This window comes from Triticum dicoccoides, chromosome 2A (genome assembly GCF_002162155.2).
Source record: "Triticum dicoccoides isolate Atlit2015 ecotype Zavitan chromosome 2A, WEW_v2.0, whole genome shotgun sequence".
NCBI lineage: Eukaryota > Viridiplantae > Streptophyta > Magnoliopsida > Poales > Poaceae > Triticum > Triticum dicoccoides.
Window position 1 is genome coordinate 66,446,629 of NC_041382.1, and position 24,181 is coordinate 66,470,809.

The 24,181-nt window shown below is 50.1% G+C and overlaps 1 protein-coding gene and 1 non-coding gene across 2 annotated transcripts; both read left to right on the forward strand.

Moving 5' to 3' along the window:
- The first annotated feature begins 3,234 nt into the window (after window positions 1-3,234).
- Window positions 3,235-5,779, forward strand: LOC119353286 (WEB family protein At2g38370-like). The gene is made up of 2 exons (XM_037619888.1): window positions 3,235-3,554; window positions 3,865-5,779. The coding sequence occupies exons 1-2, from the start codon at window positions 3,336-3,338 to the stop codon at window positions 5,458-5,460; spliced, it is 1,815 nt and encodes a 604-aa protein (XP_037475785.1). The 5' UTR covers window positions 3,235-3,335; the 3' UTR covers window positions 5,461-5,779.
- Window positions 5,780-14,622: 8,843 nt separating this feature from the next.
- TRNAS-UGA lies at window positions 14,623-14,704 on the forward strand. The gene has a single exon. It is a non-coding gene; the product is annotated as a tRNA-Ser (tRNA).
- The last annotated feature ends 9,477 nt before the right edge of the window (window positions 14,705-24,181 follow it).

Genomic DNA, 24,181 nt, shown 5'->3' on the forward strand with positions numbered 1-24,181 from the left:
CATGGCGCCTCCGCACTCCGCCTGGCGGCCGCCCACCACCTTTGGCTTGACGTTGAAGGTCTTCAGCCATAAGCCGAAGTGGGGCTTGATGCGGAGGAAGGCCTCGCACACGATGATAAACGCCGAGATGTTGAGGATGAAGTTCGGGGCCAGATCGTGGAAATCCAGGCCGTAATAAAACATGAGCCCCCGGACGAAGGGATGGAGAGGGAATCCCAGTCCGCGGAGGAAATGGGTGAGGAATACCACCCTCTCATGGGGCCTGGGGGTGGGGATGAGTTGCCCCTCATCTGGGAGCCGGTGCGCGATGTCGTCGGGCAGGTATCCGGCTCTCCTCGGTTTCTTGACGTCTCCCTCTGTGACGGAGGAGACCATCCACTTGCCTCCCGCTCCAGACATGGTTGGAGAAGGTTGAGATGGAAGTGAGGACTTGGGCGCTAGAGCTCGAGTGTGCGGGAGCGGATGAGCAGAGGAGGAAGAAGGCGTGGATAGAAAGGTGAATCATTATCCCTTTATATGGGCGGACAAAACTAAGCGTCCCCACTTGCCTGGTAAAACTCGCTTATTCCCCAAGTGCCGCAATTGATGGCGCAGTTGGGTTACCCACGCCCGTATTGATGAGAACCCCGTAATAAGGGGACACGTTCTCTGCTTTGACAAGACGTGTCGAAAAACTGCCTCGCGTTATGTGTGGGGCTTGTTAAAAGAAACGGTTCGAATAATCACCGGGCCATGACGTAACGTCATGTTGCCAAAACAAGCCAGCAAATTAGATCTGCGAAAATATTATTCTCTCTACGGTAGAATGTGAAACTTATTTTGCAGGGTCGGACACTATCCTCGTATTCAAATTCTTCTGTGATGTATTCGGAGAAGGAACCCGCCTTGCAATGCCGAAGACAACTGCGCGCCAGACTCATCGTCATTAAAGCCTGGTTCAGGGGCTACTGAGGAAGTCCTGTATTAGGGGGTCTCCGGACAGCCGGACTATCTCCATTGGCCGGACTGTTAGACTATGAAGATACAAGATTGAAGACTTCGTCTCGTGTCCGGATGGGACTCTACTTGGCGTGGAAGGCAAGCTAGGCAATACGTATATGGATATCTCCTCCTTTGTAACCGACCTTGTGTAACCCTAACCCTCTCCGTGTCTATATAAACCGAAGGGTTTTAGTCCGTAGGACAACAATCACAACATACAATCATACCATAGGCTAGCTTCTAGGGTTTAGCCTCTCTGATCTCGTGGTAGATCTACTCTTGTACTACTCATATCATCAATATTAATCAAGCAGGACGTAGGGTTTTACCTCCATCAAGAGGGCCCGAACCAGGGTAAAACATCATGTCCCCTGCCTCCTATTACCATCCGGCCTAGACGCACAGTTCGGGACCCCCTACCCGAGATCCGTCGGTTTTGACACCGACACTAATCCACACAACGGTGCATCAATTTGAGATAAGCTCTACGTGAAAAAGATGCGCATCGATGTTATGGTTCCAATTTTGTGATCAGTTCATAGTTTCATCGACCGTAAATGTTTAATTTCGTGTTCATGTTTAGAGCTATTTTGGATGAATTTTGTCAAATTCATCGCGCACAGCTGACCGTTCGAATTCTCCTTTGATCAGTAGCTTCACCTTACAGTTTCACATGATTTTTGTGTTGCACATTTTCTGTTGCGACGATCGTAGACGATTAAATCCGACGTCTTCCTCGTGAAGTATATATGCATATGTGTGATTTGTGTTAATGACACTCCTTAAGCTCGCTCTCTTCTCCTCTTTTCTGCTCCACCAGCGTCACCGCCGGCGTCGCTCCTCTCGGCCTCCTCTTCTATATGCTGTTACACTAGCGCCACTGCGTCCTCTCGGCCTCCTCTCCCATGTCCTGCTACATATTGAAGCCATCACCGGCGTGGTTCCTCTCGCTTCCTTGCTCGCGTCCTACTAAAATGGTGTCGTTGCCATCGTCGTTCCCTCATGCGTGTTGTTCCTCTCAACCATCAGTATGGTGTCGTCGCCACCGTCAGTGTCGTTCCTCTCAACCTCCTCTCCCACGTCCTACTACACTCGCTTGGTCGTCGTTCCTGTCTGTGTCGTGTCCCACGTTCTGCTACACTGAAGCCATCACCGACGTCGTTCCTCTCGACCTTCTTGCTCGCGTCCTACTACAATGGTGTCGTCTCATCGTCGTTCTTCTCGGCCTCTTTCTCCGTGTCCTACTACACTGGCCCCGTCATCATCATCGTTCTTTTCGGCCTCCTCCTCCCCGTCCTACTAAACTGACACCGCCATGGCGGGTACACTGCATTTTTTTCTTCATCGCCCTCTGCCTCAACGCCCTTCTATTCGTTACTCCGCATGAACTTTCTCTACGGCGATGGCGCTAGCAAATAGTTCACTACACAGCCGATGAGGTCGCTTGCCCGCGACTCCATGCTCGTCCTGTCGAACGCGGCGCCGCAACCACCGTCTACCGTTGTCGCCGAGGCGCTCTAGTCTTAATCATATTCCGTGCAAGCAACCAAACAACGTGCACTCATCTGACGACATACAACGCGAGCAACCAAACGCGGTGTGTGGAGGCTTCGTTACGATGCAGGGAAAGGACATGCAGGCAACCATACTAAATGCAGATGTTAATTTTTGGCCTGCATTTGCTTAGCCAGGCCTAACTGGAACAAGTATGAAAAAACGATGCAGGTAGCCAAACGCGACCTTAAGGTACGCAGCCATGCCCATGTCACTGTTGTCAGCTGTCATCGTGTGGAAGGGAGAAGAGCGAGGAGTATAGTGGTACGAGGGACTGTGACAAGAGATGATGTATCGAAAGCAACGGCTCGATTCACTGCCACCTCGTGATGCCCGCCGACGACGGTCGGCACGGCACCGCAAGGCTGACGCCGCGGTAATAATGCAAGGCATGGCTTGGCAGGACGCTCGTGCACCGCCGAGGGAGTTGTCACGCAGTGCGCAACGGCCTCTGCCAACACGAAGATTAAAGAAAGAAAGAAAGAGCCACCCGCGGGTCCGGCCGCGACGAACAACTGCCTCGGCCGCACTGTTTTCCGTGTCATCATGCTGCTTAATGTACACCGCCACTGGGCCATCTGCTGGCGCGATTAGCGACAAGCGTGCAGCAGTCTCAGTCTCGGCCCAACGGCTACCTCAGCAGCAGCCGGTCAACGACCACTATTAAACCCAACCCGAGCGAAGCGAGCCGCACTCCCCCGTTGTCCGCTTGCAGCCCACCCACCGCTCTCTCCCTCGCTCCTCGCCCAAACCCAAGAACCCTGACCCAGCCAGCGCAGGACCCGAGAGAGGAGAAAGGAATGGAAGAGGAGGCCCGGCCGCCCCTGCTCCCGGTGCGCATCCCGATGAACGGCGAGGACCTGGCCCCTGCCGCCCCCGGCGCGTGCGCCGTCGGCGGCGGCAGGGCGGAGATCGACACCTCGGCGCCGTTCGAGTCCGTGCGGGAGGCCGTCGACCGCTTCGGCGGCAGCGCCGCCTGGAGCTCCCACCTCGTCAACCGCATCTTCGCGCACCACAAGGTCAGTCCGACCTCCTCCTCCCCGATTCCAACCTTCTCGCCGCGGCTCACCATGGCCCGATTTACATTCTTGGCGGAGGAAAGGAACCGAGCCATATCCTGTTCTGCAGACTAGTTTTTGTTCTTGCACAGTACTACACGACCGTATCCCTGTACTTTGGGTCACATAGTTCGTCATTCAATTAGGAGCAGAGCGGAGCGGTTCTTGTCCCTGATTCGGCGGCAAAATGCGGCTAGTAAAATCCGCCAACACTGATGTTTCTCTTCGTTCTCTCGATTAATTTTGTTCTTGCTGCATTTTCCGCCTGCAGAAGCAGAACCAGACTGTGTGCGTGGGGACTGAAGACGAGCAATGCGCCAATCTGGCGGAGCAGACCGCGCAGATAGAGAAGGAGCTCGGCGCCAAGGAGAGGGAGACGCTCGATGTGCTCAAGCAGCTCGAGTCCGCCAAGAGGATCATCGCAGATTTGAAGCTCAAGATTCAGAAGAAAACAGCTGAAGATGCATTGCAAGCTGAAGAAGAGAAGCAGCAGCATCCAGAGAGCAACTGCTCTCTCACTCAAGTGTCCACAGCAGAACCTGAAGTGAAGCAGCCCGAAGGAAACGCTGAAGCTGCAGAAGAAGTGCAGATAACAGAGCCTGAAGTGAAGCAGCAGCCTGAGGAAAATGCAAATTCTGGAGCTGATGTGGACATGTGTGCCGGTCTAGACGAACAAGAGCAGCAGCAGCAGCATCCTAACTTGGTTCTGATGGAGCTCGAGCAGGCAAAGTCGAACCTGAACAGAACCACGGGTGATCTCGCTGCCATCAGAGCCTCCATCGAGTCGCTGCGTCATGACATAGCGACGGAGAAAGTCTTGGTGGAGAGGAGCCGGGCGAAGGTGTCCTCGGATGCCACCTTGGTTTCTTCTCTAAAGGAGGAGCTGGATCAGACCACGAAGAAGCTGCAGACGCTGAAGGATCTGCAGAGAAGGCGCGAGGATCCCTCGGACATCTTCTTCGAGATCAAGAGGATGACTTCAGAGATAGAGCAGCTCAGGAATGCAGCAAATGCGTCGAAGTCTGAAGCCATGATGTTAGCTGCCGAGATTGAGCAGACCAAGGCTACCATCGGCACTGCTGAAGTGAGATGTCTTGCTGCCAAGAAGATGGAAGAAGCAGCAAGGGCAGCCGAAGCTCTTGCACTAGCTGAGATCAAGGCCCTACTCTGCAGTGAAGCCTCAGCTGAAGACCTCCAGGGCACAGATGGAGTGATCCTTTCAGTGGAAGAGTACTCCGAGCTTGCTTCGAAGGCTCGAGAGGTCGATGAAAGCTCAAGGAACAAGATTGCAGCTGCCATGGTTCATGTAGACGAAGCCAACCAATCAAAGTCAGAGTCACTCACAAGGCTAGAGGAAGCCAAAATGGAGGTTGAGGAGTGTAAGAAGGCACTGCAAGAGGCCCTGAAGAGGGTAGAGACTGCCAACCGAAGAAAGTTTGCGGTGGAAGAGACCCTTCGCCGATGCCGGTCCGAGACCGGACACAAGAGGCGCTCATTCCGTGGCTCCCCCAAGTTCAAAACTGCAGCACATCGTCACAGAGATGATTCTCACTGCATGGACATCGTCGATGTTTCAGACAACTCCATGAAGCCGACACTGTCGATCGGGCAGATACTGAGTATGAAGCTAATGGGGCCTGATGGGTACGACAAGAGCGTGTCGGATGACACGAGTACGAGTGAAACTTCTAGTGTCTCCCTTGGCCAGATCCTGAACAGGAGGCAGGCAATCTTGACTTATAGCAGTGATACAAGTGCTAACAAGAAATTCTCCGGAAAGAGGAAGAAGTTTGCCTTCACTGGACTTTCAGTTTTCTTGGCAAAGCAGGCCAAGAGCAAGAAAAAGAGAGGGTCAGATGAGAACTGATGTTAACTCTGCCAGAACACTAGCTAGTTACTGAGTGTTTTGACACCCTCTTTCCATGTCTTGTGTTCCTGTATAATGTTCCTAGGAGTATATGTTTCTAGGTTAATGAGGTTCTGATATTTCCGTAGCTCCATGTACCAGTTCATCAGTTTAGCATCTCCTGAGTGATGTTAGTGGTTAGATTTAGACTAGTATCATGTGCTCTATGAACATGGAAGATTTCAGTTGAGTTGTTAGCTCTGTATCATGTACCCTGTGGTCATGTAAGACATTGATTTGTAGTACTCGGATCTGTTTGGGTAAGCCTGTTCTTTTCTTTTTGAGTGAATTCCGGTTTTTACCCCCTATTTTGACTTTTTTGACACTAATTACCCCATTTAGCGGGATTTCATCCGTTTTACCCCATTTAGCACAAGTGTTGCCACAATTTACCCTCTTTTAAATTTTGCGTGCGTTCTGACCTACGGGTCACAATTTGTCAGGTCTAGCTGGCATGCCACGTCAATGGGTTTTTTCTGTCTATTTTTCTCCCTACTAAACTCATTTCCGGTTTGAAGTATTCTGATGGGACGATTGTACTTGATCAGCATGTCATATTACCATTGAATAAATTATAGGAGAAATTGTTACCAATATAATCTAAAATCATGTATGTTTTTCTTCAGTTATCATATATGGCCTTAAGTATGGATGGTTCTGTAGATTAGATTAAAGTGGTGTAAATATACTACTTTACTAACTCTGATGCACCTACATATCTAAATATCTAGGTAGCAAATATGTTGACTGAAGAGTATGTGTTGTTACTTGCTAGCTGTAAAGGAAGTTTGGATCTTTGTATCTTATGATGCATGCTGAAACGTGTTCGCTCACCGTATTAGAGTATATTACGATTGCAGCCAATAATTCATTTTTCTTTTTCTTGCACAAAGCGGATGGCAACGGAGATGTAGAGTGTTAGGCATATTTTACATGTCCGTGGATACAAGAATCCAGAGCCAGAGATGATTGAGAGGTATTTCATTATTTATTTTGATATAAAGGAGAAGATGAAGGAATTGGGTTCCAACCCTTGGGACAACGCTAATTATCAGAAGAAGGGGGCCAACGGGAACTCCATGATTGAGTTAACAGATGATGCAGGCATGGTGAACATGCTAGAGGAACTTGATGCTTATAAGAAAATCAGTTTGAATGTTAATTGGGGGAGAGCAACACAAACGAGAAGCCATGGGAGGCGAGCGTGGCGCGCGGCCGACTTGGACGTTGGACGTGCCGCGAGCGACCTCCATCGGCTGAGCCGGTCAGAAGAAGCGGCGCTGCCCAGTTCAGCAGTGAGAAAAATAGCCAGGAAAAACCACTGACGTGGCATGCCAGCTGGACCCGACAATTGTGACCCACCAGTCAGAATGCTCAAAAAAATTAAACGGGGTAAACTGTGGCAACATTTTTGCTAAATGGGGTAAAATGGATGAAATCTTGCTAAATGGGGTAATTAGTGTCAAAAATGTCAAAATAGGGGGTAAAAACCGGAATTCACTCTTTCTTTTTAGATCAAACGAGCCTCCAAGCCCCCATTTTCAGATGAGAAATAGAGTATCTTTACAAGAAGAAGCAATAACAGCCATACACCTCCAAGATCTACATCAGGGGTGCTAAACTAGAATGAAAGGAAACTACATGCTACAGGAGCATAATACACTACAGGAGCATAATACACTACAGGAGCATGAGAAGTGTATTTACAAGTAACAAAGCCCCAAAATCGTTCACTGGTCGGCACACATCCTTCTGACCGTAGACCCCCAGCCATGCCCTCTCTTAAAGATTTCACGCAAAAAAAGGGAAGATTTCACTGGTCACTTGAGCAAGTTTTCTAGACACCACCAGCAACATTTTTTGCAATCCCTCTCTGCTATTGCCTTTCAGCAACTCAATGAACTAATCCCAGCAATGCAGCAAATTGGAAACTCGGCAGATAAATGAACATATGTGTGGAAGACAGACCAGTTTTCTGTTAATAAAATGCACAAGCTGCTAGTAGAAGTGTAGAACCAGGCATAAAATTTTCTTCTGGCTTCTTTTACATGATAGAATCAGCACTCAAATGGAAAAACTTCTTGCTTCAAACTTATGAGTGTGCTCTCTGTCAAGAAACTCAAGATCATGCCGAAGAAACAGTTCTCCGCCTACTTTGGGATTGCCGGTTTGCTCATACATGTTGGGATCTCATTGCCCCAAATAGGCACAGAGGAACTTCAGCATTTGATGAAATAATCTTCCTGTTGCAAGCTTTCCCCAATCAAATTGCCATGGATATTGTCATTATGGGATGCCGTAATATTTGGATGCAGAGAAATGGAAAGATCTTCAAGAATGAGACTCCAGGACAAGAATCTTTGAAGCAGGGATTATAGCATGACCTGATGCTTGTCAAGCATAGAACCAAAAGAAAAAACATTGCCTGTCTACAGCAATGGATTAACTTTGCTCTCCAATCTAGTTCTTCTGAGTTGATGTTTTTCTACACGTTAGAAATGTTAGACCTTTCAACCTGAGCATTGATAGTTGTGGATGACACTAGGAGAGTTGGGACAATTTTTGTTGGTTTATTTCTCACACAATGCCATGCCAACCCGAGGGGTTGGGGATACATATTTATAGGCTGCTAGCCAGCCAAGGCATATGCTAAGATGCTGCCAAGATGCCAGTCTAAGATGCTAGTCTAAGATGCTAGTCTAAGATGCTAACTGACAGTCCTTGATGGTCAAGGACTTTATCCTCCTAACTGCCACAAGGACCATGTGCTGCAGCCCCACAAGGACCCTAGTACACAGACTTATCCATCATTCTCCCCCTAAGTCTTGTACGTCGTCTTGTGGGAGAGTTGAATCATCCCAATCCTGGAGCAAAGTTCGAGGAACTTGACCCTCCCAAGGGGCTTGGTGAGCAGGTCTGCGAGCTGATCCTTGGTGTTGATGTAGCTCGCCTTGATGCTCCCTTCTTCCACACAGCTGCGGATGAAGTGATACCTCAGTCGGATGTGCTTGCTCCGTTCGTGGAACACGGGGTTCTTTGCCAGGGCCAGGGTGGACTTGCTGTCCACCAGGAGCTGCACCGTTCTGGTGTCTTGAACGAGAAGATCACCAAGTAGTCGAGCAAGCCAGAGCGCCTGAGTACAGGCGGTGGAGGCCGCTATGTACTCAGCCTCACAGCTGGACAGGGCCACCACCTGCTGCTTGACTGATTGCCAGCTCACTAGACACTTGCCGAGGAAGAGGAGGATCCCGCTCGTGCTCTTGCTGGTGTCGATGTCGCCGGCGTGGTCGCTGTCGCTGTACCCGACGAAGTGTGCCGCCCCAGGACACCTAGGGTAGTGGAGGCCGTGGTCGAGGGTCCCTGCTATGTAGCGGACGATCCTCTTCACTGCCTGCTGGTGTTCCGACGTTGGTCGCTCCATGAACCGACTGACATAGCCGACGGAGAATGCCAAGTCCGGCCGTGTGTGAGTGAGGTAGCGAAGGCTCCCCACAAGGCGTCGGTACTGCGTAGCATCCACTTCCTCCGTCGTGCTGTCGCGGCTCAGTTTCAGCCTCTCCTCCATCGGAGTGAGAGCTGGATGGCAGTCGGTGAGCCCAGCTAGCTCAACGATGCGCTTGGCGTAGGCGGACTGTCGAAGCGCGATCCCGGAGTGGTCCTGGTGCACCTCAATCCCTAGATAGAAGGAGAGGAGCCCCAGGTCACTCATCTGGAACGTGGCCTTCATGTCTTCCTTGAACGCCGCCACCTCTGCACCTTTGGTGCCGGTGATCACCATGTCGTCAACGTAGACGCCTACCAGTAGGGCATTTCCTCCACTCCCCCGTCGGTAGACGGCAGCCTCATGCGGGCTCTGCTCGAAACCCATCTTCTTCAGCGTGGAGTCCAGCTTGGCGTTCCACGCCCTGGGCGCCTGCCGCAGGCCATAGAGAGCCTTGCGCAGGCGGAGCACCTTGCCCTCCTGGCTGGGAATCGTAAACCCAGGTGGCTGATGCACGTAGACTTCCTCCTTCAAGTCGCCGTTGAGGAATGCCGACTTAACGTCCATGTGGTGGACACGCCAGCCCTCCTGGGCCGCCAGCGCAAGGAGAAGTCGCACGGACTCCATCCGTGCCACGGGAGCGAAAGCGTCGTCGAAGTCGACTCCTTCCTGTTGCAAGAAGCCTCGGGCCACCAAGCGAGCCTTGTGCTTGATGATGGCGCCGGCTCCATCCCTCTTCAGCTTGAACACCCACTTAAGGGTGATTGCGCGGTGACCTCGAGGGAGATCAGCGAGCTCCCAGGTGCGGTTTTGCTCGACCGCATCCATCTCCAACTGCATCGCGGCGCGCCATGCCGCGTCTCTCTCGGCCTCTGCAAAGGACCGTGGTTCGCCGTCTTCACACACGAGTTGTAGCTGCGCCTCCAGGTCACGTGGCATCAGTCCCGGCACCGGCTGGTCGCCGAGTAGATCATCCATCGTGCGATACCGCAGCTGTTCGCCTCCATACCATGCGTCGACCCTCTCCTCGTCGTGAGTGAGCGGGGAAGCGAGCTTCATCGGGTTGTGCTCTGCGTGAGCTGGTGCTGATGAAGACGATCCCGGAGTGGCGACCGCCGGGGCTGGAGTATGCGGCGTCGCCGGTTGTGGTGTCATCGGTGTAGCAGGCGCCGGAGTCGATGTAGTTTTGGGGGCCGGGGTAGACGTGCCCGGTGAAGAGGAGCTGCTTGCTCCCCCAGCTTCCTTGAAGTGAGCGTACTCGACAATGAAGTCGTCATACGTCGGCGTCGAGCCGTCGTCCACCGTCTTGTCCCATTGCCACCCTCGCCCTTCGTTGAACACGACGTCTCGCGCTGTGCGCACACGTTGTGTCTTTGGGTCGAGGATGCGGTAGGCCTTTGAGCCCTCCGCGTAGCCGATGAAGACTCCCGGAGTGCTCCTGTCGTCGAGCTTGCCGATGTGGCTGAGCTCCTTGGCGAACGCAAGGCAGCCAAAGACCCGCAAATGAGAGACCGCCGGCTTCCGCCCATGCCAGGCCTCGTACGGAGTTCTGCCGTCGAGTGCCTTAGTAGGAGAGCGGTTGAGGATGTAGACGGCCGTTAGCACGGCCTCTCCCCAGAAGACAGCCGGCATCCCTCTCTGCTTGAGGAGAGCCCAAGCCATCCCCACAACCGTCTGGTTGCGCCGCTCGACGACGCCGTTTTGCTGTGGGCTGTACGGCGCGGAGTAGTGGCGCTGGATGCCCTCATCGGCGCAGTACGACGCGAATTCGGCCGCCGTGAACTCGCCGCCGTTGTCAGTGCGCAACACGCGCAATTTGCGGCCGCTCTCCGCCTCCACACCAACCTGCCCGCGCCTGATGGCGTCCGCCGCTTCTCCCTTACTGCCGAGGATCATCACCCACATGTAGCGGGAGAGATCGTCGACGAGCAGCAGGAAGTAGCGTCGACCTCCTGGTGTGGCTGGCGTCACCGGGCCGCACAGGTCTCCGTGCACGAGCTCCAGCTTCTCCTTAGCCCGAAAACTCGCCTGTTGGGGAAAGGGGAGTCGTCTCTGCTTTGTCAGTACGCAGATGTCGCAGAACTGCTCCACATGGTCGAGGCATGGCAGGCCTCGCACCATCTCCTTGGCACTTAGACGCTTCAGGGCCTCAAAGTGAAGGTGCCCAAAGCGCTCATGCCACTGCCACGCCTCGTCGTCTCGACGGACAGCGAGACAGACCGGTTGTGCCACCTGCACATCAAGGACGTAGAGTCGATTTTCACCTCTGGGCACCTTGGCGAGAAGGCAACGCTGGCGATCCCAGATGCGTAGGACCCCATGCTCAATCAGCACGCGTGAGCCGTTCTCATCCAGCTGTCCCAAGCTGATGATGGAATTCCTTAGCGCGGGGATGTAGTAGACACCGGTGAGCAGCCGGTGCTCTCCCATCTTGGTGGTGAAGATGACGGAGCCGACGCCCTTTATCTCCACAGCGGAGGCATCCCCGAACTTGACGGAGCCTCGCGCATCGGAGTCGAGCTCGGCGAAGAATTCCCTTCGACCGGTCATGTGGTGGGTGGCGCCGGTGTCGAGGCACCACCCCATAGCCTTGTCCTTCCCGGAGCCATCGCCGAGAAGAGCGTGTGCTTTTGGCTCATCGAGGTGGATGAAAGCCTTTGCGACTGGAGTCGCCGAGGGTAGCTCAATGCTTGCATGCGCCATGAACAGAGCCGTCTCCTCCTCCTTCGCTTGTGCGACGTGAGCCTGGCCTTGTCGTGGTTGCCGACACTCATTGGCCCAATGGCCAAACCGGCCACAGTTGTGGCAACTGTTGTCTTGTGCCGGCCTGGGCTTGCCAGCGGCGCCGTCCTTGGCGCCTCCGCGGGCGTCACCTTCGGCACGTCCTTGTGCCCTGCCCGGGGGGCCTCTTCGCGCCTTACGCTGCTTGCCACGCTTGCGGCCGCCCGTCGAGGAGGAAGGCTCCCCCTTCTTCCTGTCACCAAGGCTGGGATCCCACTGCTCCCGAGTTAGGAGCAACTTCCCGCCGGTGGTGACGGGCCCCGAGGGGGGCTGTGGCTCGTCGGTGTCGACGACCTTGAGTCGACCTATCGCCTCCTCGATCGTCATCGTGGAGAGGTCCAGCAACGACTCGATCGAGCGAGCCATCTGCTTGTACTTCTCGGGAATGCACCGAAAAAGCTTCTCGACAGCTCTCTCCTCGGTGTAGGTGGCATCGCCAAACTTCACCATCTTCTGCAGCAGAGTGTTGAGACGGAGAGCAAAGTCATCAACGTCCTCACCTGGCTTGAAGCCCAGGTTCTCCCACTCCTTACGAAGTGTCTGCAGGGTGGACTTGCGAGCACGGTCGCTGCCGATGCGTGCTGCGGCGATGGCGTCCTAAGCCTCCTTGGCAGTCTGCTTGTTGGAAAGCGAGAACTGCATCTCGGGCGGGACTACGGCGATGAGGGCGTCCAGTGCCCGTCGATCCTCTAGGTGGTCGACGTTGCTGTCCTGGACTGCCTCCCACATGCGCCGCACCTGGAGCCTGACCTTCATGATCCCGGCCCACTCGACGTAGTTGGTTTTAGTGAGGGTAGGCCACCCAACACTGGAACCAACATCCCTGACCACAGTCCGGACCTCGTAGAGGCCGCGGTCCTGGTCGTTGCAGCCGCCGTCGCGGTGCGCGCCTCCACCTGGAGCACGGGCGTGCTCGGCTGCCCACTGCGCCGTCCGCTCCTGCGCCACTTTGGCGCGATCTGCGTCGGCGCCGTCGTCCGCAGGCGCGGAGCTGCTGGAGCTGCCGGGGCTGCCGCGGAGTGCCTTGGCATCCGCCGTAGCCTCACGGGCTGCTTCTGCTGCTGCTGCTTCTACCTCCGCCCTGGCTGCTTCTACCTCTGCTCTGGCTGCTGCCAGCTCCGCTGCAGCCAGCCTCGACACTCTTGCCGCCGCAGCAGCCGCTGCTACAGCCCCTCGCTCACGCTCCTCTGCCACGGCGCGCTCGGCCTCTTGCCGGCGCCGCATGCTCGAGGTAGCCGTGTGCTGAGAGCGACCTGCAGACATGGCCCGCTGCAGGGGGGCTGTTGCGTGAAGAGGAGGCTGATGAAGACGAGCTGCTGCTCGACAGTCCGGAGGGAGGAAGGTAACCAGAGGCAGGCGGAGCAGCTGCTGCTACCGACTTGGCTGCTCACAGGAAATGCTCAGGGTGCAGGTTAACGAGGCTCTGATACCACTTGTTAGACCTTTCAACCTGAGCATTGATAGTTGTGGATGACACTAGGAGAGTTGGGACAATTTTCGTTGGTTTATTTCTCACACAATGCCATGCCAATCCGAGGGGTTGGGGATACATATTTATAGGCTGCCAGCCAGCCAAGGCATATGCTAAGATGCTGCCAAGATGCCAGTCTAAGATGCTAGTCTAAGATGCTAGTCTAAGATGCTAACTGACAGTCCTTGATGGTCAAGGACTTTATCCTCCTAACTGCCACAAGGACCATGTGCTGCAGCCCCACAAGGACCCTAGTACACAGACTTATCCATCAAGAAAAACAGGTATTGGTTAGGCTCTTGTGTCAGCCTTTTTCTTTTTCCTTCCTGTACATACTTACTATATTAATGAAAATTACTATAGAACAATTGTTCTACGGTTTCAGGGTAAAAAAAACATTTTTGCAATACTCTTCTCTGTAGAAAAGTCCACGAATCCAGCAGAGAACATAAAGAAAAGATAACATTAGTGGGGTCATTAGGAAGTACACTTTGAAAGCAAGATTTGGTTCTTCTTTTCCAGATAGTCCATAAAAGTCCAGCAACACCATTAGTGGGGTAAAGCCTGTTCTTATTTCTGTTGTGCCTGGACTTGGACGAGTATTTTTCCTTGGTTAGACAGAGAAAATACAATCTTAGAGTTAGATCTGCGGCACTAAATACTGTACACATTAAAAAAATGACTGGAAAATACTGTACATATAGGTTAACAGAGGGCTAGTTAACGGTACGTATATCATGTGCTCAATGAAGTATGAACATGGAAAATTATTGGTTCAGTGTATCTTTATGATGTACCATGTGCACATGATAGACACTGGTTCAGTTAGCTCTGAAATCATGTACCTGTGGACATGGATGACACTGATCGTACTCCTTCAGTAGTATTCTGCTATCTTTTGATAAAAGACCTTTCTTACTGCTCCCTGGAGTAGGATGAGAATTGCTCCTTTGAGAAAAAGTTTTTAAAAATACTTATATGTAGTTTTAGTCAGTATATACAATCTTAGAGTTGGATTCTCTAAATACAGTACATATATAGGTTAACAAAGGGCCAGTTAACAGTAAGTATATCATGTGCTCAATAAAGTATGAACATGGAATCCTCGCAAAGAAAAAAGTATGAACATGGAAATATCGGTTCAGTTAACTCTGTAAGATGTACCCTGCGGACATGATAGACATCGGCTCACTTACCTCTCTAATCATGTATTAACTGTGGACATGGATGACATTAATCGTACTCCTTCAGAAGTATTCTGCTATCTTTCGTTAAAAAAACTTCTTACTGCTGTCCGTGGAGTATGATGAGTTTTCTTCCTTTGTGAAGGAAGGAATATCTGTAGTACTTGTACATTCATATAACCTAAAGAAGGACGAACTGATAAGAAGTCGATATGTCCGAGTGGTTAAGGAGACAGACTTGAAATCTGTTGGGCTACGCCCGCGCAGGTTCGATCCCTGCTGTCGACGATGTCTTTTTTATTTCGGCTCTTTTTTTGCTGAGCTGGGCCTTCTGCCCTCTTTTTTGAGACCTTGTTTTGCAAATTTTGCGCCCATGCTGCTTTTAGGCAACAACAAAAAAAAAAACAGTCACAGATTAAACACACCTTATCACTACCTCCGAGTCGCCATGTTTGGCTTTTTCATCCGCATGAGCCTAATGTAATAAATGGAGAGTGGTTCCCCTTAAAAAGTAAAAGATTAAACATCACCCGCATTCCTTTCATATGTTGGGGACAAAAAAAACACTCCCACACCTCTAACCATAATCACCGTATTGCTCCCCATACTAATGAGAGCAACCCATATAATCGTTGCCATGCTCTCCATGATGTGTCCAAGTGCTTCCCACGTTTACAAAATTGTTCCCGGCATGCTTGGTTGAGGTCATGCATCCATGCATGTAATCTACAGATCCCTTTCATAAGTGATCCTAAAAAAAAAGATCCCTGTCATAAGTGACCGAAGAGGAAAATCGCTGCAGCCTCCGAGCCCAGGTGCGGCCTTTTCTATTTGGCGCTTCAGACGCCGTTATAGTGAAATCACTAATTGAGGAATACTCGTTGTAAAGATCACTTCAATTCCCCTGGTTGCGACAAGTGGTGCACATGCAGCGCGCCACTTGTAGCAACCTGAGAGTTTTTCCTTTTTTCGTATGTCCGAACCGGAAGCACGGGTTTTTTCCCTTTCCGAAAGAGGCACGTCTGTGCCTCTCACGAAATCATAACCATGCCTCTCGCGGAAGCAAAACCGTGACTCTCACGAAAGGAAAAAAAAGACGTTTTTTTTCGTTTCCAAGAAGGCACGGCCATGACTCTCGTGAAAGCACAACCGTGACTCTTTACGAAAGCAAAACCGTGACTCTCGTGAAAGAAAAAAACGGAATACATGTTTTTTTCCTTTCCGAGAGACACGGTCGTGACTCTCATGAAAGCACAACCATGCCTCTCGCGGAAGCAAAACCGTGACTCCCGCGAAAGAAAAAAATAGAAAATGCGTTTTTTTCCGTTTCGGAGAGGCGCAACCGTGACTCTCGCGAAAGCACACCCGTGCCTCTCGCGGAAGTAGAACCGTGACACTCGCGAAAGAAAAAAACAGAGAACGCGTTTTTTTCATTTTCAAGAGGCACGGCCTTGACTCTCGCGAAAACAAAACCGTGCCTCTCGCGGAAGCGAAACCGCGAATCTCGCGAAAGGGAAAAAAAGAAAACATGTTTTTTTGTGTAATTTTTTATTGAAAAGCTAAGCAAGACCGGTGAAAAACCAAAACATCGAAAAAAAACCAAAAAAACAGTTTAAAAGGCCGAAAACGCGTGCGAAAAAATAAAAAATAAAATCTAGAGGGAACGCCCAGAGCACAACACGTGGCGAATGACTGAGAGCGCGCCAAGTGGCGCTGATCGTTGCGAGGCTTTTGAAAGAGCGCTCTTTAACTAGTTTCTCTCCCGTTATAGTGCATTCTGCAACTTGGCGCACACTTCCTTCCGCTATGGGCAAGCCAACTTACTATTTTTCTGTTTTAAATCCCAAAAAACATGAGTGTGACAGGATTTGAACGGTGCACCTTTCGGTTTAGGACCTGTTGTGCTAGTTTCCTTTTTTTTCTTTATATGCAGCACTGAAAAAAGAAGTTGTTTCCTGTTTGTTTTTCTCTCTTTATTTTTTTTATTTTTCTTTTTTGTTTCCTTTTTCTTTACATAAACTCGCGAAAATATTCTTCAAAATTGATGAACTTTTTCCAAATTTGATAATTTTTTCCGAAATGTTTGGTTTTTAAATTGATGACATTTTTCAAATTCAATGAACATTATTTTTTGCAAAATCGATGAACTTATTTTCAAATTTATCATATTTTTGAAATTGATGAAATTTTTTCAAAACAATTAAATTTTTTCAAATTTATATTTTTTAAATGATGAACTTTTTTCCAAAATCGATGAACTTTTCCTCAGATGGATAGAACTTTTTAATAAAGTCCGTAGACCTTTTTTATTTCGTGATTTTTTTCATAAGTATTAAAAACTGGCTGGTTTTTCGTACCAGAACAACAACACAAAAAACCAAAAAATACTAGCGGACGACCAGTTGGGACGAGCGTGGGATGAATCGCGTTAAAACCAGTACAACTACGTCTTGCCTGTCACAGAAACCAGCAACGGATATACTTTCAGCCTGTCTCAACTGCAGCATATCCTCTCGGAAAGTTTCCTTGTCGAGACCAACGAAAAACAGAATCGTAGAAACGACAAGCTCGATAAATATGAACTTTTGGTCCAACACACCGCCAAACAGCATCGCTGAGGGTTTTGGGAGACAAACAAACACAGTTGAAGTTTCTTACGCTTCCATCTACTCTAGGGTTCGTGGTAGCAGCACCGAAAAACTCACGCGTCATAGAATTAGCATGTACTCCCTTCATTCCTAAATATAAATCTTTTGGAGGTTTCAATAGAGACTACATACGAAGCAAAATGAGTGAATCCACACTTTAAAATATGTCTATATACATCCGTACGTAGTTTATATTAAAATCTTTAGAAAGACTTGTATTTAGAAACGGAGGAAGTACAAGATAAAAGCAGAGGTGCAAAGACGATGAAAGGCGATTCATGACACGCCAGGAGCGCCTTACATTGTGTACTGTACGAGCATATGCGCCCCATTGCTCAAGAAATATCATGCAAACCTTATTCGACCTCTCTAAGCACCAAGGGCCATCAGTATAGTTGTTTCCTAAGTTCATATCACGCCAGGGGCACCATCGCATTTGTGTACTGTGCGAGTATATGCGCTCCATCGCTGAAGCAAATATCATGCCAATCTTATGCGACCTCTTTTTTTTTTTTGAGACAATCTCGCGAAACTTTATTAACCCGTCACAATGTTTACAGGGATGAACTGAAGATCTTCTGGCTGGCCTAACCACACATATCGGCCAACCGCGAGGAAGAGAAAATGTTTCGCTAGATTGTGAGCTTCATAGTTTGAGCTCCTAAATTCATGACCTATGTTACAAGTTAAAAAAACTAGAAGAGTGTTTCAATATCTCCCGAAGGACAGCTCCATAAGTAGCTAGCTTGTCTTATGCGACCTCTCTAATCACCAAGAGCCATCTCTGGGAGAGGCCAGATTTACCAAACAGTATCGGCCCATTTTACACCCGTCGCTGTCAGTGTGCGCCTGCGCCACATTGGTTTATTATTACACTGTTACACCGAAACAAGCCAAAACTAACCAAGCCTAACGTTCACCAAATTAATAAACCATAGCGATGGAAACTCACCATGCATCGTTCGAGCTCCAGCCCTTGTACATTTATTTAATCAAGAGATATAATATATAGACGACCAATGATCGATCTCCACATAGATTATGCAGGATCGTACTACGGGAGTGCTTTAGCGTAGGCAGTAGTGTGCCAACCGTGAGTGCCGATGCATGCTGTCGACGCCACAACTGCTGCCACTCTCAAGCACTCGGAGCGAGAACTGCACAGTCGACAGACACAGCCTTCCATTCCCATCGGTGCCGCTACATCCACCAAAATTAGCTTTATTGTTGATGCCTCGAATCAAATCCACCACACGGGACATGGACACGTGGTCCTCGGTTAAACTCCATAGTCAAATGGCGCATGTCATGAAATCAACCAAAAGCTGAAACACGTAGGAGCATTACGTGTGCCTTTAGTGGTCGACTGTCGACTAGGGTTCTACTAGCTTTCAACCTTTATCATTGATGAAATGGACCAATGTTGTTGTTTTTTTCCTTGGAAAGTATTCTCTCTTTATGCTGGGCTGGCCCTTCTATCATCCTTACTCGTACTTTTTTGCTAAACTACAGTCAACCAGCAGCATAAGTCTAAGATCTTCCACTAGGGGTCTAGGGCGATGTGCCAAACTGCCAGCAGGATCTTGCAAAGTTTGGATGTCACGAACAAAAGCCCCCATCTTCCAGGCACAAATCCCTTTCAAGTTTCAAAACTGAAGCGAGAAATGGCCTTGGCCGCAGCTCCGAGCCTCGTGCGTGCTTCGCCTGCTGCCGCCGTCGTCGGCCGTCACCAAGGTGGATCACGTTGTGTGCATGGATCAAAACCTGATGGGCCGACCACCGCCGCCGTGTTGACCACGGTCGTGGCGGGCGTCCGTCCAGGTCCGTTGCACCGGTCGGTTCCAATCGGTACAGCTGCGTTTCGCCCGTAGCAGGAATCCAGAAACGGATATGCGTATGCTCATCGGTCGTTCCGTAGAGTGGTGTTTGTCAACACAATGAAAATAATGGGTGCCAACTCACTTGGTTGATGGTGATGATTGCCGAGTCCAAGGAAAAACAGAACCGTGGAGAGGAGGTGTTCAGAAAACTCTAGCCTTTTGGTATGTTCATAAAATAAAATAAAATTCAGACTGTTTCAGAAGAACTTTTGGGTCTAGTAAGCAACACTGCTGAAGTTGCTTACGCTTCCATCTCCTCTACGACCTCGGCAGTAGCAGCCTAGCATCAGTAGGATAAAAGCAGACGTGCAGAAACGATGAAAGGTGATTCATGTCACGCCAAGAGCACCTTGCATCGTGAACCGTAGGCGAGCATATGCGTGCCATTGCTCAGGACATATCATGCGTGTAAGCCTTGACCTCTCCAAGCACCAAGAGCCGGCCATCGGTCTCCTCGGAAGCAAGATTTACCAAATGAATTTTTTGTACCGTGCGAGTATATATATGCATTCCATTGCTCAAGCAAAATAGCATTCTAATCTTATGCGACCTCTCTAAGCACCAAGAGCCATCAGTCCTCTGAGAGAGGCCAGATTTACCAAATACAGTAGTATCAGCCCATTTTACACCCCTCATTGATTGTCACCGGTCGATGTCCGTGTACGCCACATTGGCTTATTTTTGCACTGTTACACCGAAACTAGCCAAACCAGCCCATAACGAAACATGCCGACCAAAACCTCACAATGCATCGATCATTCGAGCTCCAGCCCTTATACATTTAATCAAGATATATATAGATGTATAGACGCGTGCCTACGTGTTTCCTCCCACGCATGGTTTTCACTTCGATGAAATTCACTGAATTTCATTAATTTCAGCAGTCAATGAAATATTTACCTATTTGCCAAATTATTTCATCAATTTCAGTGCTACACATGAATTCAAATGTTTTCCAGCAATAATTCCAAAAAGTTTAAACATTTAATTGACTTCAAATGAATATTTCAGTGATTTCAGTTGGTGCAGAATTTTTTTCTAAAACTAAAAGTAAAAACCTTGTCCCACGTCATCGATGGTCAATCTCCACCATAGATTAGGCAGGACTGTGGTACAAGAGTGCTCCAGTGTACGTAGGCAACAGTGTACCAACCGGGCAACCGGTGAGTGACGCGAGAACCGCCACTCACGGCAAGTAGAGCAGCAGAACCTTCCAATTTACATACACCAAATCCAGCTCTCTGGATGTCTCCATAATCAAATAGCACACGTCATGGCATCAACCAAAAGCAGAATCACATAGGACTATTACTTTACGTCTGGCTTAAGTGGTCGACTGTCAACTAGGGTTCTACTACTACAAAAATGCTACACCTATGTAAACCTTTTTTAGTGGTCGACTATCGACTAGCGTTGAACCTTTAACATTGATATGGCAATAGATCTTTTACCCACTTAGAAAATGTTATCTTTTTTTGCTGGGCTGGGCCTTCTATCACCCATTGGAACCTGATGGGCCGTTCGGCTTTCAGTGCTTTCCAAAGATATATATTCACCCCCATTTTGCCAACTTCTTGCTAAACTACAGTCATTCTTCTTCTTTTTTTGCGAGTGAAAACTACAATCACTCAACAGCTAATTTTTTAGGTCTTCCACTAGGAAGAGCCTAGGGCGATGTGCCGAACGACCCACAGGATTTTGCAAAGTTTGCATGTCAGGAACAAAAGCCCCCGTTTTGCCATAGAAAAGAAGAGAACAAAAGCCTCCGTCCTCCTGGCGGAAATAATCCTCTTTTACGGCAATAATCCTTTTCAAGACCGAAGTGAGAAATCGGCGCAGCTCTCCACCCCGTGGCCGCTTTTCCTCCGGCCGTCGGCCGTCATCGAAGGTGGATCACGTTGTGTGCATGGATGAAAACGTGCCCGGCCGCCATATTGACGACGGTCGTGGCGGACGTCTGTCCAGGTTCGTAGAACCAGAAACTCATATATGCTCAGCGGTTCGATAATGTTCTCTGAAAATAATGGATACCAACTCCCTCCTGCGGAGTTCAAGGAAATTGACATCGAGGAGAGTATGAGTTCAGCTACTATAACATTTTGGTCTGTTTAAAGAAACGAAGAAGAAAACTTTGCAGTGTTTCAAAAGATGAACGCTCTGGTCGAGTACTCTGCATAGCAACACTGCCGAAGTTACTTTTACGCTTCCACCGTCTCTAGAGTCCCACCTGCAAGCAACTTTTTATGGACAGTTTCAGCACTCAGGAGTAGCAGGGTCACATTATCAGGCGCGGGCTAACACTGAGGCTGGTCATAGTGGGGAGTAACTTATACTAGTGTCATGCATATGACACTAGTCTAAGTTACTGTTGTCGTGGATCTAAGACTGACAGTAGAATGGAGGGTAGGTATGAGGAGGCAAGATCCTAGTTATGGCGAAGTTGTACACATGGGTTTTACGAGTTCAGGCCCTTCGCAGACGAAGTAACAGCCCTACGTCCCGGTGCCCGGAGGCGGTCGATTGGATTATGTGTGTGTGTTACAGGGAATGCGAACCCTTGTGCCAGAGGAGGGGGGTGGCTTATATAGAGTACATCAAGACCTCAGCCATCGTCCGTTACCAAGAGTTCAATGCACATAAAGAGGAGGCGTTACTGGTAACGCCAGCCTTAAATGCCTTAATGGTCTTAAAGACTACAGAGTGAACGCTCGTCTGCTGCTGTTCTAGATGACTCCTGGTCTCCGATAAGTCGAGTGGATTCTTGTATGGTCGAGTGACTTCAGGAAGGAAGGGTCTCCAAGTAGCTGGTCGGTCGAGTGGATTGCACTCGACACCTTTGTTGGGCTCTCTCTGTGGTCTCTTGAGCTTCGTTGCTTCTATGACAGTGACCTTCATAGGACGTATAGGTCAGGCCTATAACCCTATCCCAGGTCTATATCATCATCATTATCCCCCGAATGGATTGAGGTCCGAGTGAAAAGAAGGTTGAAGTTGACCTTGCTTCGGCTCTTGTGTTTCACAACTATTCATTTTTGAACGGAGGCTAGTGTTGGAACTTCGGCTTCGTTTCAATCGCCTTGATCGAATCAGAAATTGCCGATTGGATTTATAACGCCATCGGTCGAGTGCTGTTTTTGACGCGAAATCTTTGGCGCGATTGGTTACGGCGTATCTCGGATTTTATGGGATTCAAAATTTCGGGGAAGCGCGCGGGGCGGAGCGCGCCGTGGTAAGTGGGGTGGATAAACAGGAACGTTTCGATTTCCGCGCCACCTTTTTCGCCACGTATCCCGCGAGCGACTGTTGAGGGATTTGACAGGATCGCCGGAGCCCGCGCGTCAGCCACTCGAAAGTGGGCCTTTAAAAGTGACGAGGCCTAGGCGCTTGCACTGTGCGTGTCCATTCTCCTTCTTCTCCCTTAATCTGTCCACCGCATCCGGCTCCTCCGCTCATGACGCCACCGCTCCGCCACCATGGGGAAGGAAAAGACGGCGGCGCTGGAACGCGCGAAGGCGACGGGGGCGGCGAAAGGCAAGAAGACGAATCGGGAGTCGTCATCACGGTCGGGGCTACCGTCGGGTTGGATCCAGGGCGGTTGGATCCGATCCTCGATTCGGCAGGAAGATTTGGATGAGCTGGCTGAGTCCGGGATGATCGTCCATAAAGCTGCGCGGTTGCCGGAGGGGGAGCCGCAGCCGCGACCGGGTGAGTGTGTCCTGCTCGCCACCCATGTCGACCGCGGTTTATCGCTTGCTCCGCACCCTTTTTTCCGGGGTTTCCTGAATTTCTTCGGGGCCCAACTCCATCATTTTTCTCCCAACACCATCACATATCTTGCCACGTTCGTGTCCATGTGCGAGAATTTCTTGGGGTGTCGACCCCACTGGGGTCTTTTCAAGCACATTTTCACCATCCGCTCCCAAACAGTGAAGAAAGCAAATTCGATGGATGAGAAAACCCATGTTATCTAGATGTGTGGGGGTCTGGGTATCCAGAAGACGAAGAGTAGCTCTTTCCCTTTGATGACTCTTCCTGAGTCGGTCACAGGCTGGCAGTCAGCCTGGTTCTACTGCCAGGACATCGCGACCCAAGGCCAGTCGACTGGACTTCCCCCTTTCTTCTTCGATCATGTTCAGACTCCCTCCCCGGTGAAAGTGACCGCCGGGAGAAGGCGGAGACAGCCATGCTACTCGAGAGGGTGGTCCAGCTGATCAACCAAGGCGTCACCGGCATGGATTTGTTGGAGGCATTCCTCAGTTGGCGCGTTCAACCACTCCAGGCTCGTGACCACTCTATGTGGATTTATTCCGGAGCCGGCGACACCGCTCGGGTTCATCCATAGGAGGTGACGGCCAAAACAGTGGCCCAATGGCTGAGGAGTATTACAGGAAACAAGGACAACCCCAGAGGCACCAGGAGAGTCGATCCTTTCAGCGATAGTAATCAGCCAGACAAGGTTCGGCCGCTACAACCAATTACACTTGGGTACTTTTTCCGATTATTTTTGAATCCGACTGATTTCCACTCGACTTCTTGTCTTGTAGATTTATACAAAGATGTACTCGGTGCCCAATGGTGAACAAGCTCTGGAGCATGATCATGAGGGCGAGGACAGCGCGGAGGAGAGTGGTGATTGGGAGTCGCTGGACAACGATGATGAAGACGAGAGCGATGAATCAGATGACGAGGAGGTAGTTAACTCACCGCCTCGTTCAGAACGTCGATCCAAGCAGCACCTTGATCCAGCGAGCAGGCGCGGCAAGGCCGTGACCTCGAGCGTTCAAGCACAGAAGCGCGCTCGGTCTTCAACTCCGGAGCTAGCGGAGAAAGTCACCAAGCAGCCCAAGATCAACCCCTCAAAGGCTCGGAAGACCTTGTCTAAGATTAAGATGGATGTTCCTGTTGCCTCTGGGTAAATGTTCTTTTCGTGTTCTCTTGCTCCGATTGATTCTTCTGTTCTGACCGAGTGGATGGTGAACTTTTCTAGCCCAGCCTTTGCCGCGACTGATATGGATATCAACAGGGTCCCAGATGACGAGGAAACCGATGACGCGACTACCTCCAAAGCTAGTAAGTCTACTCGACTCGAATTTATTCGGTCGATTGGATTGTTCGTCAGTTGCATCTTTGATTTTTTCTGTTTGTTGCATATCCATGAGACGTTGTCGTACTTCCGGACGATGAAGAAGAAGTGCCTCTGAGGGAAACGAGGAGGAGGGACAAGGGACCGAGCGGGA

What these genes read in the sequence shown, in the direction of transcription:
- LOC119353286 (XM_037619888.1), top strand. Translation starts at nt 3,336, where the DNA reads ATGGAAGAGGAGGCCCGGCCGCCCCTGCTCCCGGTGCGCATCCCGATG. An exon ending in GCATCTTCGCGCACCACAAG is followed by an intron (nt 3,555 to 3,864) that starts GTCAGTCCGACC and finishes TTCCGCCTGCAG; the next exon opens with AAGCAGAACCAGACTGTGTG.